Source organism: Daphnia carinata, chromosome 7 (assembly GCF_022539665.2).
Source record: "Daphnia carinata strain CSIRO-1 chromosome 7, CSIRO_AGI_Dcar_HiC_V3, whole genome shotgun sequence".
In the NCBI taxonomy this organism is placed as follows: domain Eukaryota; kingdom Metazoa; phylum Arthropoda; class Branchiopoda; order Diplostraca; family Daphniidae; genus Daphnia; species Daphnia carinata.
This window is the reverse complement of record NC_081337.1, coordinates 7,462,805-7,476,130: the sequence shown is the minus strand read 5'-3', so window position 1 is coordinate 7,476,130 and position 13,326 is coordinate 7,462,805. Positions and strand designations below refer to the sequence as shown.

The 13,326-nt window shown below is 39.3% G+C and overlaps 4 protein-coding genes across 5 annotated transcripts; 3 read left to right on the top strand and 1 right to left on the bottom strand.

The window, feature by feature from the left end:
* The first annotated feature begins 86 nt into the window (after window positions 1-86).
* LOC130688684 (tubulin-specific chaperone A-like) lies at window positions 87-726 on the top strand. The gene is made up of 2 exons (XM_057511687.1): window positions 87-253; window positions 384-726. The coding sequence occupies exons 1-2, from the start codon at window positions 124-126 to the stop codon at window positions 578-580; spliced, it is 327 nt and encodes a 108-aa protein (XP_057367670.1). The 5' UTR covers window positions 87-123; the 3' UTR covers window positions 581-726.
* Window positions 707-3,162, top strand: LOC130688498 (uncharacterized). 2 transcript variants are annotated; one of them, XM_057511484.2, is made up of 6 exons: window positions 707-1,090; window positions 1,155-1,277; window positions 1,366-1,587; window positions 1,663-1,852; window positions 1,930-2,041; window positions 2,704-3,162. In XM_057511484.2, exons 1-6 carry the CDS (start codon window positions 707-709, stop codon window positions 2,750-2,752), a joined length of 1,080 nt encoding a protein of 359 aa, XP_057367467.1. In that variant the 3' UTR covers window positions 2,753-3,162. The 2 variants fall into 2 exon arrangements, with proteins under 2 accessions (XP_057367467.1, XP_057367474.1); XM_057511491.2 differs by lacking the exon at window positions 2,704-3,162 and adding an exon at window positions 2,113-2,358.
* Window positions 2,650-7,491, bottom strand: LOC130688221 (AP-3 complex subunit beta-1-like). Its single transcript, XM_057511200.2, has 18 exons — window positions 7,141-7,491; window positions 6,916-7,086; window positions 6,597-6,860; window positions 6,480-6,529; window positions 6,164-6,413; window positions 5,948-6,100; window positions 5,692-5,885; window positions 5,558-5,631; window positions 5,237-5,463; window positions 5,076-5,170; window positions 4,854-5,011; window positions 4,420-4,567; window positions 3,920-4,353; window positions 3,681-3,818; window positions 3,470-3,618; window positions 3,167-3,392; window positions 2,963-3,101; window positions 2,650-2,893 (listed from the first exon to the last, which is right to left on the bottom strand). The coding sequence occupies exons 1-18, from the start codon at window positions 7,339-7,341 to the stop codon at window positions 2,749-2,751; spliced, it is 3,216 nt and encodes a 1,071-aa protein (XP_057367183.1). The 5' UTR covers window positions 7,342-7,491; the 3' UTR covers window positions 2,650-2,748.
* Window positions 7,492-8,352: 861 nt separating this feature from the next.
* Window positions 8,353-11,396, top strand: LOC130685358 (S-adenosyl-L-methionine-dependent tRNA 4-demethylwyosine synthase TYW1-like). Its single transcript, XM_057508657.2, has 9 exons — window positions 8,353-8,803; window positions 8,877-8,978; window positions 9,047-9,766; window positions 9,853-9,908; window positions 9,983-10,155; window positions 10,268-10,534; window positions 10,597-10,755; window positions 10,839-11,090; window positions 11,149-11,396. Exons 1-9 carry the CDS (start codon window positions 8,495-8,497, stop codon window positions 11,286-11,288), a joined length of 2,178 nt encoding a protein of 725 aa, XP_057364640.1. The 5' UTR covers window positions 8,353-8,494; the 3' UTR covers window positions 11,289-11,396.
* The last annotated feature ends 1,930 nt before the right edge of the window (window positions 11,397-13,326 follow it).

Here is a 13,326-nt window from a genome sequence, read left to right as displayed (position 1 = left end):
TGCGATTGTGATTTTGGAAAACGAAGATATGAAGTATGAACGAGATCTGTCAGCGTTGACGCAGCTGTCCATACTGTGAAGAAAAGGAAAAACCAAACGGCAAGCTACTTCAACAGCAATTTAATGGCAGACCCACGTTTGAAACAAATTCGTATTAAAACCGGCGTCGTGAATCGTATCGCCAAAGAAAAACAATCGTACGAAAAGGAAACGGAAACTGAGAAAAACAGGCTTTTAAAACTGAAAGATAATGGTAAGTTTTGTTAACAGATTCTATTCGACTGCGGAGAAACGCAAGACGGCTGAATATTTGTTACCTTATTTCATTCGACGTAATAAATAACAGTTTTGACATCGTTCTCGTTCGTATTATCATATTACAGGAGGAGACAGCCATACTCTTAGAAAACAAGAAGAAGTCATACAAGAATCAGCTATGATGATAACTGATTGTCAAAAACGACTCACAGCAGCTTATGCAGATCTTAAAGCAATTCTAGAAAATGAGAAAGACTTGTCTGAAACTGAAGAATTCCAAAATGCATCTAAAGCTCTTGAATTAGCATTGCCACACTTTTAAAAAGTGGTGGATTGTGATAAGTGCATCATTCAATCTGAGTTGCATCCTCATTTGTCCTGAATTCCTACACAATATCCCATTGTGTGAATATTCTTGCTTTTCTAAACAATTAACTGAAAGTATACAATGGCACAGTGGAATCACAATAGCATGAATCATCTAAATTTAACCTCACCAAATTTTCAACCAGAAAATAGCCCAGCTGGAAATAATTATAATAATCCCTCCAACTTAATGAATGTTCCTCTGAGTTTTCCTATGAAAATGGATAACCCCAAATGGAGTTTTGGAAGTGAATTACTCCATAGCAACACAAGTTATCAGACTTCCAGTTCATTTAGACTGCCTTGGGAAATCAACAGTGAAGTGAATTGTCATGGTTTACCTGTGGCAGCTGAAAGACAAAGGGAGTGGCTGATGATGTTAAATCAGCGGAAGTTGGATCAGGATTTCCTCAATAGTTTCATACAGACCCAAATGGTGTTCCGAAGTCATTCACCCTTGACTAAGGTAAATAAGTTAGCAATAGTAGAGCTTTCGTGTATAGCGTGTAACGTGACGTCGGCGTTCCTAGATTAGCAGGCTTGGAGATCTGACTAAAGAAGCTGAAAGGCTAACTTCACATTTGAAAATGGCAGAACAAATAGGTGAAGCCTGCCAGAATGCAGAAGGTGAACACAAGTTGGGGCAAATCAAAGTATGAATTCCCAATACTTAAAACATGAACTAGAAGATAGGCAATGGCTAGAGGTGTTAGAATATGATTGCTTTCTTTTTCTCTACAGGAGAGACTAGAATTTATAAATGAACAAATCATTCACTATTCAGCTTCAAAGGAAACCCAAGAAAAAATAGAAAAAAGAAAGGAGAAAAGAAAATGGATGAAGAGAAAGAAAGAAAGAAGGAGGAAGGAAACGGAAAAAGCAATACATAGGCGCGAGGAACTAAATGTTATTATTGACGAACAAAGAGACATCATTAGAAGAAATGAATTGCAACGCAAAAAGGTCTGAAAAACATTTATGTATATATAAAGACTAATTTTCCGATAGCTTTTTTTATTTACTTTCTTTCCGCTAAAGCAACAAGAAGCGAGACGTGAAGCAGATGGTTTTTTTAGCGAAACCCGTCGTAAACAGAGTGAAGTCAAACGTCTCGGGCAGCTATTGAACTCTTTGAAGGAACTACGGTCTTTGAGGGCACGTTCTCTTGAATCTAGGTGCGCCCTTTTCTCCAAGCAGGAGGATACGGACCACTTCAATAAAACATTAGGTGAAACTATTTTGAAACTACAGGTTATGGTTTAAAAATTGCCGTTTAAGCTCTAACCATTTTTTTTAAATTTCTAGATTATTTAGATCTGCTTTTAAAAAATAAGTCAACTGAATATGAGGAGGAAGAACAATCTTTGAAATTGATCATGACTGATCGCCCTGGTACGAAAAGTCAGGATGCAATTCAGTAATAAGTTTAATAAGTCCTTTCATGTGATTCAATTTAATCTTTGTTGTGTTAAATCTTTTCATTGGCAGAAAACTGTGGTGCATGTACACACCTAAAGGATCAATTCAAAATAATTAATTCTTTAGCGCCTCTTTGAGTCTGCAAGAAGCATGGAGCCAATTATCATCTTCTCGCGGCAAACAGTCAATTTAGGATCGGCTCCAACCAATGATTTGGAAGATAGGGTCCGTCCGGCGAATCTGTCGTAGGAAACGTGGAAGAAGAAAATAATAAAATATAATTTTGAATGTAGATCAAATAGTTTTATCTGCGTTTGCGAAATAAAAGAAAAAAAATGGTGCTGTAAAGCAAAATTTGTCGCTTCATTTGTTCCATTTATGAAAATTTATGAATTTGTTCCAAAAATGAAAAAGTGGGAAGGCTATAGCCTTCTCATTTTTGTCAAAATCCGCAAAAATGACCATCTTCCGGAATTTGATAAAAATCCCCCTAGTAATGTAAAATTTAACGCGGATTTCGAAAAATGTATTTCTTTTCTATTCAAACCAACTGTTTGTGAAATAAACAGAAAAAATGATGCTGTAAAGCAAAAATAAGTTTAGAAGTCCTTCCACGTGATTCAATTTAATCTTTGCTGTGTTAAATCTTTTCATTGACAGAAAACTGTGGTGCATGTACACACGTAAAGGATCAATTCAAAATAATTAATTCTTTAGCGCCTCTTTGAGTTCTGCAAGAAGCATGGAGCCAATTATCATCTTCTCGCAGCAAACAGTTAATTTAGGATCGGCTCCAACCAGAACAGTAACCAAGACTAATGATTTGGAAGATAAGGTCTGTCCGGCGAATCTGTCGGAGGAAACGTGGAAATAACCTATAGGAACAATTGTGAAGAGGCATAAAACATCATCGTCCTACCTTAAGGTATTTTGCTCGCTAGAATTTATGGAAGCCATATTTGCCGCGCGAAACAATTTAGCTGAGATATTTTTCATTTCTCTAAGTTCGGATATGTTGGTTATAGGAAAACTATGTTCATTCATCCCCTTCAATTTCCCTATTAAAGACATAATAAGTAGGTAAATTTTTGCTTAAATATATGCCGAGATTACAAATAAGTACCTTGCTCATTGATGAAAACGCCTTCAGTACACGTTACAGGACGGATTAGTTCGCCAACGGAAGGCCTAAAATTAATCCGTATAGGTCGCCCGCTTGCTACTAAATCACAGCTGACAGTCTGGGTCGAATCGCCAAAATCTATGCCCAAGGTAACAAGTCTTGTTGCTCCAGCTGGAAGTGATGCCAAGGTGGTAAATTCGTGCATTGAGATGCCAACAGGCATATTCTGTTACGGAACACGTTAATTAAAAGAAAAAACTGTCAAGAATGACGCGAAACTAACTGAGATGATTCACTGCTTACTTTGTTGGCTATTTTGATCTCGGCCAAGTCTTCGTTACCAGTGTTTATCAGAGTAAGCTCGATTGTGACCATGGAAGCTGAATAAAGATTCACGGAGCGACTATAGCGGTATAGTACTTGTAGACTGCATCCGCTTGAAACGCTGGAGACTAATTAATAGAAATTGTTTTGAACCATCGTATACAAGACGCATTATTTAGACAGTATGTACCAAGTTCTATTGGTCTCGTGGAAATGTATACCGCAGAAGCTGGCTGAATGCTCAAGTCTGAATTTGGCGTGTTCGCTAGGGAAGCAAAAGGAATACCCGGAATGGACGCCATCACCGGAGTGGTTACAGATTCTGACACTGAATTTATAATATGTAAGTATTAAAATATTTGTGATAAGATTAACCACGCATAGGGCTAGTAGATATGGCATGAAGCTGGTCTGAATAACAAGACTTACCATCTAAGTCGAGGAGAAGATCCAAATTCGATTTAGGAACAGCTAGTGGCATTCGCGGAGATGCTTTCTCAGCTGTGTCTGAGATGCTCGCGTCTGAATCAGAGCTGTTCGAAGAATACTGCGATTCCGAACTAGATTGAATCACGAGTGAGCGAGTGAGCCGATGGCTGGGAGGTGACGGAGAAAGAGATGGTGACAGTCGAACAATATTTTGTTGCGAAATGTTAGTGGAATCATCGTCATCTTCTTCATCAGAGGCGGATGCGTCTGAATCACTGGCTGCAGAACCTGATTCAGTTTCAGAGGATGAGTCTGATTTTGAGTCTGAGCTTCCAGATTCTTCGTTCCTTTCTTCGTCTTCTGAAGAACTTTCTGAGTAAAACGTTTCCTTTTTCTTCCCTTTAGACGAGGTTCCCGCAGAAATGCCAGGAACGCTTTTCGAATGTACCTCAATCAGGTTAACATGGCTGAAAACTGCAACTGAACCATGTGGCATTTACCTGGTAACTGGAATGGTAGGCCGTGGTGATTCAACATTCCGTACACTAGAATCAGGAGCAACAGCGGGAAAGCACGGTAAGTCCATGTATCCAACTACACGGCTATTAAGGTAGTGTGATAGAGAGCCCAACTGAAATTCATCTCGATCTACACAAAAGCAATCCATTAGGAAATATTTTCGTTAGCCACGCCTAATATAGGCCTGGAGCGATAAATTAACCCTATCCTTCACCACGATTAGTTGGGACCAAAAAGAAAAGGACCCGAGAAATGGCGGGTTTGAAAGGGAACAGCGTTGCCTTAACAACAAACTAGATACAGTATGTTATTGTACACTAAAAAAAAGCTGATGCAATTAAGCTTTCTAACTTTTTCCATAAAGATCCTAATTGTTCACGTATAGCGCCTAGGAACTTTTAGTTCTTCTTAGTACCTTTGAAAACAGATTCGATCACCGGTGGCGGCTTTGAGGCTAAAAATATTTTTTTTGCATATTTAGCGAGAACTGCCTGTTCCGTTGACGGGAAAATGAGATGACGCAAAAAGCGTACACGATCTCGGATATCATAATTTTGATCATATTTCGCCAGGCTTTAAGGAAAGTATGCAAGTGTTAGGAGAACGTATTCATGTTGCTCTTCCCAGTGAGACTTACCTAAACACATATTGGCAAAGCACTTTAGTTTGCTTGGGGTTCGACAAGCACAGCTTAGCGGCTAGATTTAGAATCTGTAGTTTCACCACATCTTGCTAATAGTGAAACATAGGTTAAATGAATCCATGCCAGGATATATGCTCGTGATTATAGGAACATACCTCATTTGCGAAACTGCGAGCCATAAAGCGAAGTACATCGGGAGCCATTTTAGACACCCGTTTCTTTTCACAATGCTCGCCTACGAGCCATAGGATGGCTGCCCTGGCTTGGGGTACTGTTATTCTGTTAACAAGTCGAGCCATTTGGCCAACAATGTCTCCATGCGAACCTTGTTGTGTTTGCAAAAGTTTTTTTATGACCACGACGCTCTCTGCAACCACGAGTTCTACGTTGTAAGTTTTTAAAAGTGTACAAAAAAAAAGAAACATTATTTGTTTAAGAGAAATTAAAAAATAATATATGTTACTTAAAAAACCAACCATCTGAATTTGACAGTAAAGCAATCAACCCGCTTAGGCATGTATCAGTGACTTCTTTAATCCCAGCGGCACATCTGCAGTGAAGGAGAATAATTCGTAATTCAGTCATCACCGAAATTTATTTGGTTTTATACCTTCCGATGGCTTGAATTGTAGCAGCAACTAGATCTCGGTCTTGACTGGATATGTAAGTCTGAAACTCTCGGAGAATGAAAGTAATGTTTGACTCGTTTGCCAAATTTGTCAAAATTTCCAATTTAAGTAGTTTAATTTGCGTGGCATCAGTATTCCGAACAAAGAAATTTTTTAGAAACGGTTCGAACATATCCTTGAACGAAAAATAGAACTGTTCAGCTCAGAGTATTACAAATTATTTATGTTCATTCATACCTTTCTGTTGACTGACATAGATGCAATGGAGTTCAGCACAACAGTCTGAACCTCGCGATGTGAACGCAGCAATCGTATTAAAGCCCTGGTCACTACAGCTACGTCCTCTTTGGGAGCCAAATGATGGTACAGCTGGGCAACAGCCATAACGACCTTTGGGAAACGAAATATGTCTTTCAAAATACGAAAATATTTTCTGACGATGTTAAGACACACCGAAGAATTTCTACTTTGAAGCAAGGGTTTTGTGTTCCGCAAGAGCAATCGGTGATCAGGATCTAATGCTAAGGATTCTCTTTGCTTTGATTTTTCATCATCTTCTTCACTATCTTCATAAAATGGTTTATCCTTTTGAGAATGACTGGTACCGTTTATATTAGGATCTGTAAATTGCGTGCGCGCATAGCGTGTGAGCATTCCAATTATAATAACTTGTCCCCACTCCTCGACGTCCACCAAAACAGCGCTAAGACACACAAATCTACAACATTAGTAAAGAAAACATAATATACTTAAAGAATACGATATTTACCAAAGTTTTCTGAAGTTCTTATGTATAAGATCCGTGCGTTCAGGGCAAACCTGTAGTAAAAAAACTGGTTAAATGCACTCAAAGACTATCCATAAATCGTCGGGGGAAATGCCTCACCTGCTCAAAGGCCATAACTGCAGATCCAACAACCAGTGTTGTTTGATCTGAGAGCAGTCTTTCAATCACCATGACCAGCTCATCTTTCTGTTCAGGGTCAAGGTCATAGAGTTTTGGTATGGCATGAGCTGCTGTCTTCCTGACATAGGGTGACATGTCACTAACAGAGTCTCTGATGGCCAACATCATAATCGGCACAATGACCGGAACTCTAATGCTTGACAGAACTCGAAGGGCACTTGCTCTTATCAGCTGATTAGGATCCTGAGTCATATAAATGAATTTAACTTATGTCTGGAAGAACACTAATCTAAGATACCTTTAAAGCACGTTGAAATGTAGAAATTGAAAGAAGGGCAAGATCTTGTTGTTCTTCTGCGTAACGAACTAGGTAGACATACACTAATTTCTTTACTTCAATATTTTTAGAAACAACATTCTTCACCACAGCAGGAAAAAGATCTGAAGCATCTCTTCCCTTTGCCACCATCTACAGAAACATCTGTTGTTATTCTTTGACTGGTGGATATCACAACATCTTTACCCCAATTATTCTTTTCATAGCCTCTAACTTGAGACTGTCTTTGCTGCTGTCTAACATTTGTTTCAAATCGTCATGTCGTTTATAATCGGCGTGGAATAATCCACCAGGAGCTCCAGCTTCTGCCGCAAACTCAGTTTCACCTGACAATGATGGTGTTTTCTCTTGTCCTCCATAAGTTAGTCCTAAGTTACCACTTGCCATGACGAATTCAAGTTCTCCGGTAATTCAGTCACTTCTCTAAACCCTATCTAAAAATGCACAACGAAATTTTGTATGTTATGGAAGTATCAACGAAGAGGATAGCGGTATTAGATGTATGTACTACGTATTTTGACAGCTCACGGTTGATCAGGTAACTTATGTACTTGGAACGTGGAATGGTATATCGTGGAATCAAACCATGGAAATGGGGTGGTTTCTGATTTGTTCTTTAATGGCAGTTAACGAAATTTAATTCACTCAATTCAACTTATCTGCCAACATGGTAACGCCCTTTTGCGTTAACGCCCTGAAAGCAGTACGCTGTTCAAGGCTTCCAAAAAATTTCCACTGTAGGATTAGTAACTCTGATTGCGATTGTAGTTACAACGGTGTATTTCATGTGAGTTTGGATTTCAGGGCCATAACTGATCGCTTGATACGAACTTTTATGCTCGCAATTGACTATAATCTGTTTCCCAAAAATTTATGGCAGAAATCGGATCGTGGAGGTATTTTTCCCGCGGGTCGGGTTGGGTCTCTCGATCTGGGAGATACGGTAACATCTTAAAAAAGGACGGCTTAAAGCGCGCCACTTCCATAAAAGAGTCTGATTGGTCAACCGGCAATCGATTTGATTAGCCAATAAATATACACACATCGATTATTCTTATGTAAGCATCGATTCCTTACTAACGGGTATTTTACTCCGATTAGCCAATCCTGATCAAACCCGATGTCACGTGGCTGAATGAAATAGTAAGTAACTCGGTCGATCCGACCGACCAGAAAAATATTGACCCGATCAACGACGGGCCGAGCCCGAGACCTAGGCCGATGCTGATTGCTAGCGGTATATTTGAGCTTGTTACTCCCATGATAAATTTCGGAATCTATGGGTTCCTTATTTTAGTTCATTTACCATTGATACAATAATCCCAGTGGAACTAATGATTAAAAGGAAGAAGAAATGGTAACCGGTGTAAACGGTCGGGTTCAAAGACGTTCGGATAACTGGCAACGTAGATTTTGTGTGTCGATTGCACGTTGCGTAAATTAAAACTAGACGAAACTTTGAGAGCAACAAGGGCTTTTAAAAACTGGCTATAGGAAAAAAGAAGATTCTTCAACTCTTAAATACAAAAGGCAAAATCTTATGATGAAGGTAGCTCAACCCCCTTTGGTTGGTAGTTTCTTTCTACCTTCCTTGGGTCTCGCCGCGTTGTCTTTAATTGTTGGATATTGGGTCACAAGAAAGAAAAAGGACAACATCAAGAGTGAACTTAACATAAATGAAAGCTCTTCTGGCCTGGCAAATGAATTGTATTCAACGCCCACTGCCGAAAATCCAAAAAGGAAAAAGAAAAAGCATGTGTGCAATTGTGGGAGCACACAAGCTTCCAACTTTGAGAAGCAACCTTCTCGAATAAAAATCATGTATGGAACCCTTATGGGAAAGAGCAAGGTAAACTGGACTGTAACTGTGATTGAATCTAACAATGACAACCTTTCTCAATTTTTACAAATAAATATTTTAGAAGTTTGCAGAAATCTTATTAGGACATGTTGCTGAAGATGGGGTGGAAGTCTCAGTTATTAACCTAAAGGAATGTGATTCTGAAGACAATTTCGTTGGTTCGGTATGCTATTTAAAACTTGTATTGTTAAAATTGCATACATTTAATAACTAACCTTCTCACGAATGTAGGAGGCAAAGGATACACTATTTATATTTATTGTTTCAACGTATGCTGAAGGATCACCTCCTGATGATGCACAGTGGTTCTATAAATGGCTTGAAGATTCTGCATTTGATTTTCGAGTGCCAAAAACTTTATTAGCTGATGTTAGATTTTCCGTATTTGGCCTTGGAAATTCTTTGTATTCCGAAAACTACAACGTTATCGGACGGAACATTGATAATTGGTTAAGCCAGTTAGGAGCGGAACGTTATGCACCTCTTGGGCTAGGTGATGAAAATGTTGCGGAAAGTTTTCATGGAAACATAGAAGCCGACTTTGACCATTGGTCTGAAGGGATCCTTAATTTATTAAAAAAGCCTCAACATACTACTGTGAATAAAACTGGCTGTAGTAAAGGAAATGATTGCTGCAGCAAGAAAGGAAAGAAGAAAGTTACTAATTCATTTCAGAAAAAGAAGAACAATATTTTGGAAGAAACAGATGTTACTTATGATACGGACTCCGATTCTGATTCGAACGAACCAGTTCTCGATTTGGAAGATCTAGGTAGTTTTGTTCGAGTGGAAAATAAAGCTGTAGAAGACAGTGAAGAAGAAGAAGAAATGAGTGTGGAAAATGGCGAAGCCCGTGAAATGCTAACGCCTCAATTGCGAGAATCTTTGACAAAGCAAGGCTATCGGTTGATAGGAACTCATTCGGGGGTTAAACTGTGCCGATGGACCAAAGTATACAAGCTTTTAATAATATATTGGTTAATGTGCATATTTTCCACAGTTAATTTTTTTACCTCTCGTTCAACTCAATCTTGTAGGCCATGTTAAGAGGTCGCGGCGGCTGTTACAAGCACACATTTTACGGAATTGAAAGGTCTTTCATTTGTCTTAGATATTTTTTTACTTGCTTTGCGCAGCACATTGCTAAAACATTTGTTGTGTGCGTAGCCACCGATGTATGGAAACAACGCCTAGCCTAGCTTGTGCCAACAAATGTGTATTTTGTTGGCGTCATCATTCGAACCCAGTAGGGACAGAATGGCGATGGAAAATGGATCCAGCTGAATTCATATTGGAGGGAGCGTTGGAACAACATGGCAAAATGATAAATCAATTTAAAGGTTATACGATAAAGCTTTATATTTCTTCTTAGTCTAAATTTTCCATCGTGAACGAAGGTTTCGTTAAATAGGACTTTGAAAACGTTTTTAAAAAATCTACTTCCTTCTTCAGGTGTTCCGGGAGTCCAGCCTGATCGCCTAGTTGAAGGGATGAGTCCTGTTCATTGTGCACTCTCGCTTGTTGGTGAACCAATCATGTACCCGGAAATCAACCGATTCCTTCGAATGCTTCATGAGAAGAAAATTTCATCGTTCTTGGTTACCAATGCCCAATTTCCTGAGGCTATTCGCCAGCTTGAACCATGCACACAACTCTACGTTTCTGTTGACGCTAGCACGAAAGAGAGCCTCAAAAAAATTGATCGGCCGTTGTTTAAAGGTATGCGTAAAACTACAATACTCGTTTTACCAAATCTGGGTGTTAATGAATTCGCTCCGTAGATTTCTGGGAAAGGTTCTTGGACAGTTTACGTGCTCTTTCAGCCAAGGGACAAAGAACTGTCTATCGCCTGACGTTAGTCAAAGCCTGGAACGTGGAAGAGCTAGAAAGTTATGCAAATCTTGTAAAACTTGGAGAACCGGATTTCATTGAAATCAAAGGTAGCTGATTAATATATTGTAGCGGACAATGCAAGTGTGTGAAGTCTGGAGGGTTGTTTTTGAACTTTTTCGTTCATCTTTAGGTGTTACTTTTTGCGGAACTTCCAAGGCTTCAACGCTAACTATGGAGAATATACCATGGCATCATGAAGTAGTCACCTTTGGGGAGAAAATTTGTACCTACCTTGAAGGCTACGGCTTAGCTGCTGAACACGAGCATTCCAACTGTATCTTGTTAGCCAAACGCAGTAAATTCTTTAGGGATGGTCGTTGGAACACTTGGATTGATTACGATAAGTTTCATCAGCTTATGCGTGAATACTATTTGTCTGAAGGTACGCGTGAAACATTTCATGGCTAACGAAAAGGTATAATGAATTAACATTTGTTAAGGAAAAGCATCATTTACCTCAGAGGACTATATGGCGTCTACTCCTGACTGGGCCATGTTTGGAAGTCCTGAACACGGCTTTGACCCTCTCGAGAATCGCTGGCACCGCAAACAACCGAAAAAGGATATCAGTGGATGCTAAATTCCCGCTACAGAATTCGGAAACTCAAACTAGTAGAGTGAGATGCTGAAACAGTTCTTCCGTAAATGTACTGGAGTTACAAAAAATAATACAATGATCAAGAGCAAACGATGATTAGTGTCAGCCAGGGTAAACTGAATTCCAATGGTGCTAGAACTGTCGTCACAATATTGCATCTAGGCATCAAAAGAATTCAGTGATCCCAGCCTCAGTTTTGACTTTACGTAAATGGATGAATTTGTCTTCGCTGTCGTACCTTTTATACAAATCAGAAGTTCCAGCGATGTCGAGGAGTTGGCCCAGGAACTAGAACGAAACCGGTTGGAGAGGAAATACGTCAATCGTTCCGCGTATCGTTTTATCCTGTCCACAAGAAAGTGATCTCCTTGTTGCATTAATTCGGAACTCGATGGCTTGTGGTTGTGATTGAAGATCCCTTTAAGCAATGGTTTAATTTTTATTTACGACAGCTGCAACAACAGGCTAAAATATCCGTTGAACCAAACATCATGGTGCACTTTTCATACGCGTTGACGCGAGGGTTTGAATCTGCTACGAACCCCGACTTTCACAACTGAAAGTGCGACGTACATCGAGGAAATAAGAGACGTGCTTATCCACCAATAGTCTTGTGATACTCTAAACCTCTATTGAAGTATTGATTTTGAGGGAAAACGTGTTTAAAATAACACAAAGAATCGCCTGTCAATTCAAAACAATCACTCGAAAAAGTAAACGATTTTCACGAGATAGAACACGTTCACATCCTTGGAGTTCGTATTCGCACACACCGTGTAATCCGTTTAACTTTGATTGGACATTCCCTGCACCGCCTTTTCAGTTCGACTAAGACAACACTAGATGATTACTTTCATCGTCGCTTCTTAGAGTCTACCGAATAACTATAACCTAAAAATACGTAACTCTCGCAGCAGGGACGAATCGCCGCCGGCCGTTATCAAATATATAGACTGTCTCATCGACTGGATTCCTCCTATCCACATCATTATTGCGCTTTGTGGTGAAAGACGTGTACTGGTATACTTCTAACTTCCTTCATCTATGCGTATAGTTAGACGTTCAACGTTTGTCTAGGCCCATGTAGGTCTTCTACAGTACCCAGATGGCCGTAGCTACGATGAGACGCGGTTCTAGTGCTTCTTGATCCCTTTTGTTCTTACTTAATCTTTTATACTATATACGCGTTGGGCCACCCTTTTCTGTTCGTTTTTTACGCTACTATGTCTTTTCATGAAATAATACCTTCGTGTATATTTGACGTTAACTTTCTTTCGTCCCCTCACTGTTTCGTCGTCTTCATCCTGCGTGCGCCATCACGGTTAAAATAATAAAAAACGACATACGAAACCGAAGATGGTGGGATTGAATTTCCGGTCTGTGTAATTTAATCGTCGAGTGGCTTTGTCTGCAGTTTTGTTTTCCAACTCTTTCAACGGATTAAGGGTAGACTCTTCAAGCCTTCAGAGTCTTTATTTTTTAATTTTTTCATATACCAATTTTTTACAGGGCTTCGTAGTTGACGATGCTCGGAAATTCAAAACAGGAAATTTTCCAAAGTTAGTATGAATCATTTTATTTACAATGTGCTACTTAATGATGATGCAAAACTTACACTCATGGCGCCTAAATGGACAGATTTTTAATGTTGTGGCATACGCAATATCGTTGCCACAAAGAAAATACCTAATTTTGTAAAAGTTGCCATTTGCTATATTTTTGTTTTACGTCAAAGTTGGTTTAAAGAAAATTGTATGCTTCAAGATACCGTCTGATTTGACCAAACGTTTTGATAATATAAACATTTGAAATTCCTTGGGTTATTACGAAGTCCTAGAAGTAGTTTTAGAATTTCGTTGGTTTTTGATTTAGTGGTTATAACAGCACCTCGGAAGAGAGAGTGAACTGTAAACAAAGAACCACGATGGATCGCACTCACACTTGTCGCAACACACTTGTCCTATTGCCTTCAACTCACATGAATCACGCAGTGTTGGAAACTGCTGCCAGTAACGATCAA

What these genes read in the sequence shown, in the direction of transcription:
- LOC130688684 (XM_057511687.1), top strand. Translation starts at nt 124, where the DNA reads ATGGCAGACCCACGTTTGAAACAAATTCGTATTAAAACCGGCGTCGTG. An exon ending in TTTAAAACTGAAAGATAATG is followed by an intron (nt 254 to 383) that starts GTAAGTTTTGTT and finishes ATCATATTACAG; the next exon opens with GAGGAGACAGCCATACTCTT.
- LOC130688498 (XM_057511484.2), top strand. Translation starts at nt 707, where the DNA reads ATGGCACAGTGGAATCACAATAGCATGAATCATCTAAATTTAACCTCA. An exon ending in ATGAATTGCAACGCAAAAAG is followed by an intron (nt 1,588 to 1,662) that starts GTCTGAAAAACA and finishes TTTCCGCTAAAG; the next exon opens with CAACAAGAAGCGAGACGTGA. An exon ending in CCACTTCAATAAAACATTAG is followed by an intron (nt 1,853 to 1,929) that starts GTGAAACTATTT and finishes TTAAATTTCTAG; the next exon opens with ATTATTTAGATCTGCTTTTA.
- LOC130688221 (XM_057511200.2), bottom strand. Translation starts at nt 7,341, where the DNA reads ATGGCAAGTGGTAACTTAGGACTAACTTATGGAGGACAAGAGAAAACA. An exon ending in AAGAACTTCAGAAAACTTTG is followed by an intron (nt 6,414 to 6,479) that starts GTAAATATCGTA and finishes TGTGTGTCTTAG; the next exon opens with CGCTGTTTTGGTGGACGTCG. An exon ending in TTTACTGTCAAATTCAGATG is followed by an intron (nt 5,464 to 5,557) that starts GTTGGTTTTTTA and finishes CTTACAACGTAG; the next exon opens with AACTCGTGGTTGCAGAGAGC.
- LOC130685358 (XM_057508657.2), top strand. Translation starts at nt 8,495, where the DNA reads ATGATGAAGGTAGCTCAACCCCCTTTGGTTGGTAGTTTCTTTCTACCT. An exon ending in AAGACAATTTCGTTGGTTCG is followed by an intron (nt 8,979 to 9,046) that starts GTATGCTATTTA and finishes TCACGAATGTAG; the next exon opens with GAGGCAAAGGATACACTATT. An exon ending in GGATTTCATTGAAATCAAAG is followed by an intron (nt 10,756 to 10,838) that starts GTAGCTGATTAA and finishes GTTCATCTTTAG; the next exon opens with GTGTTACTTTTTGCGGAACT.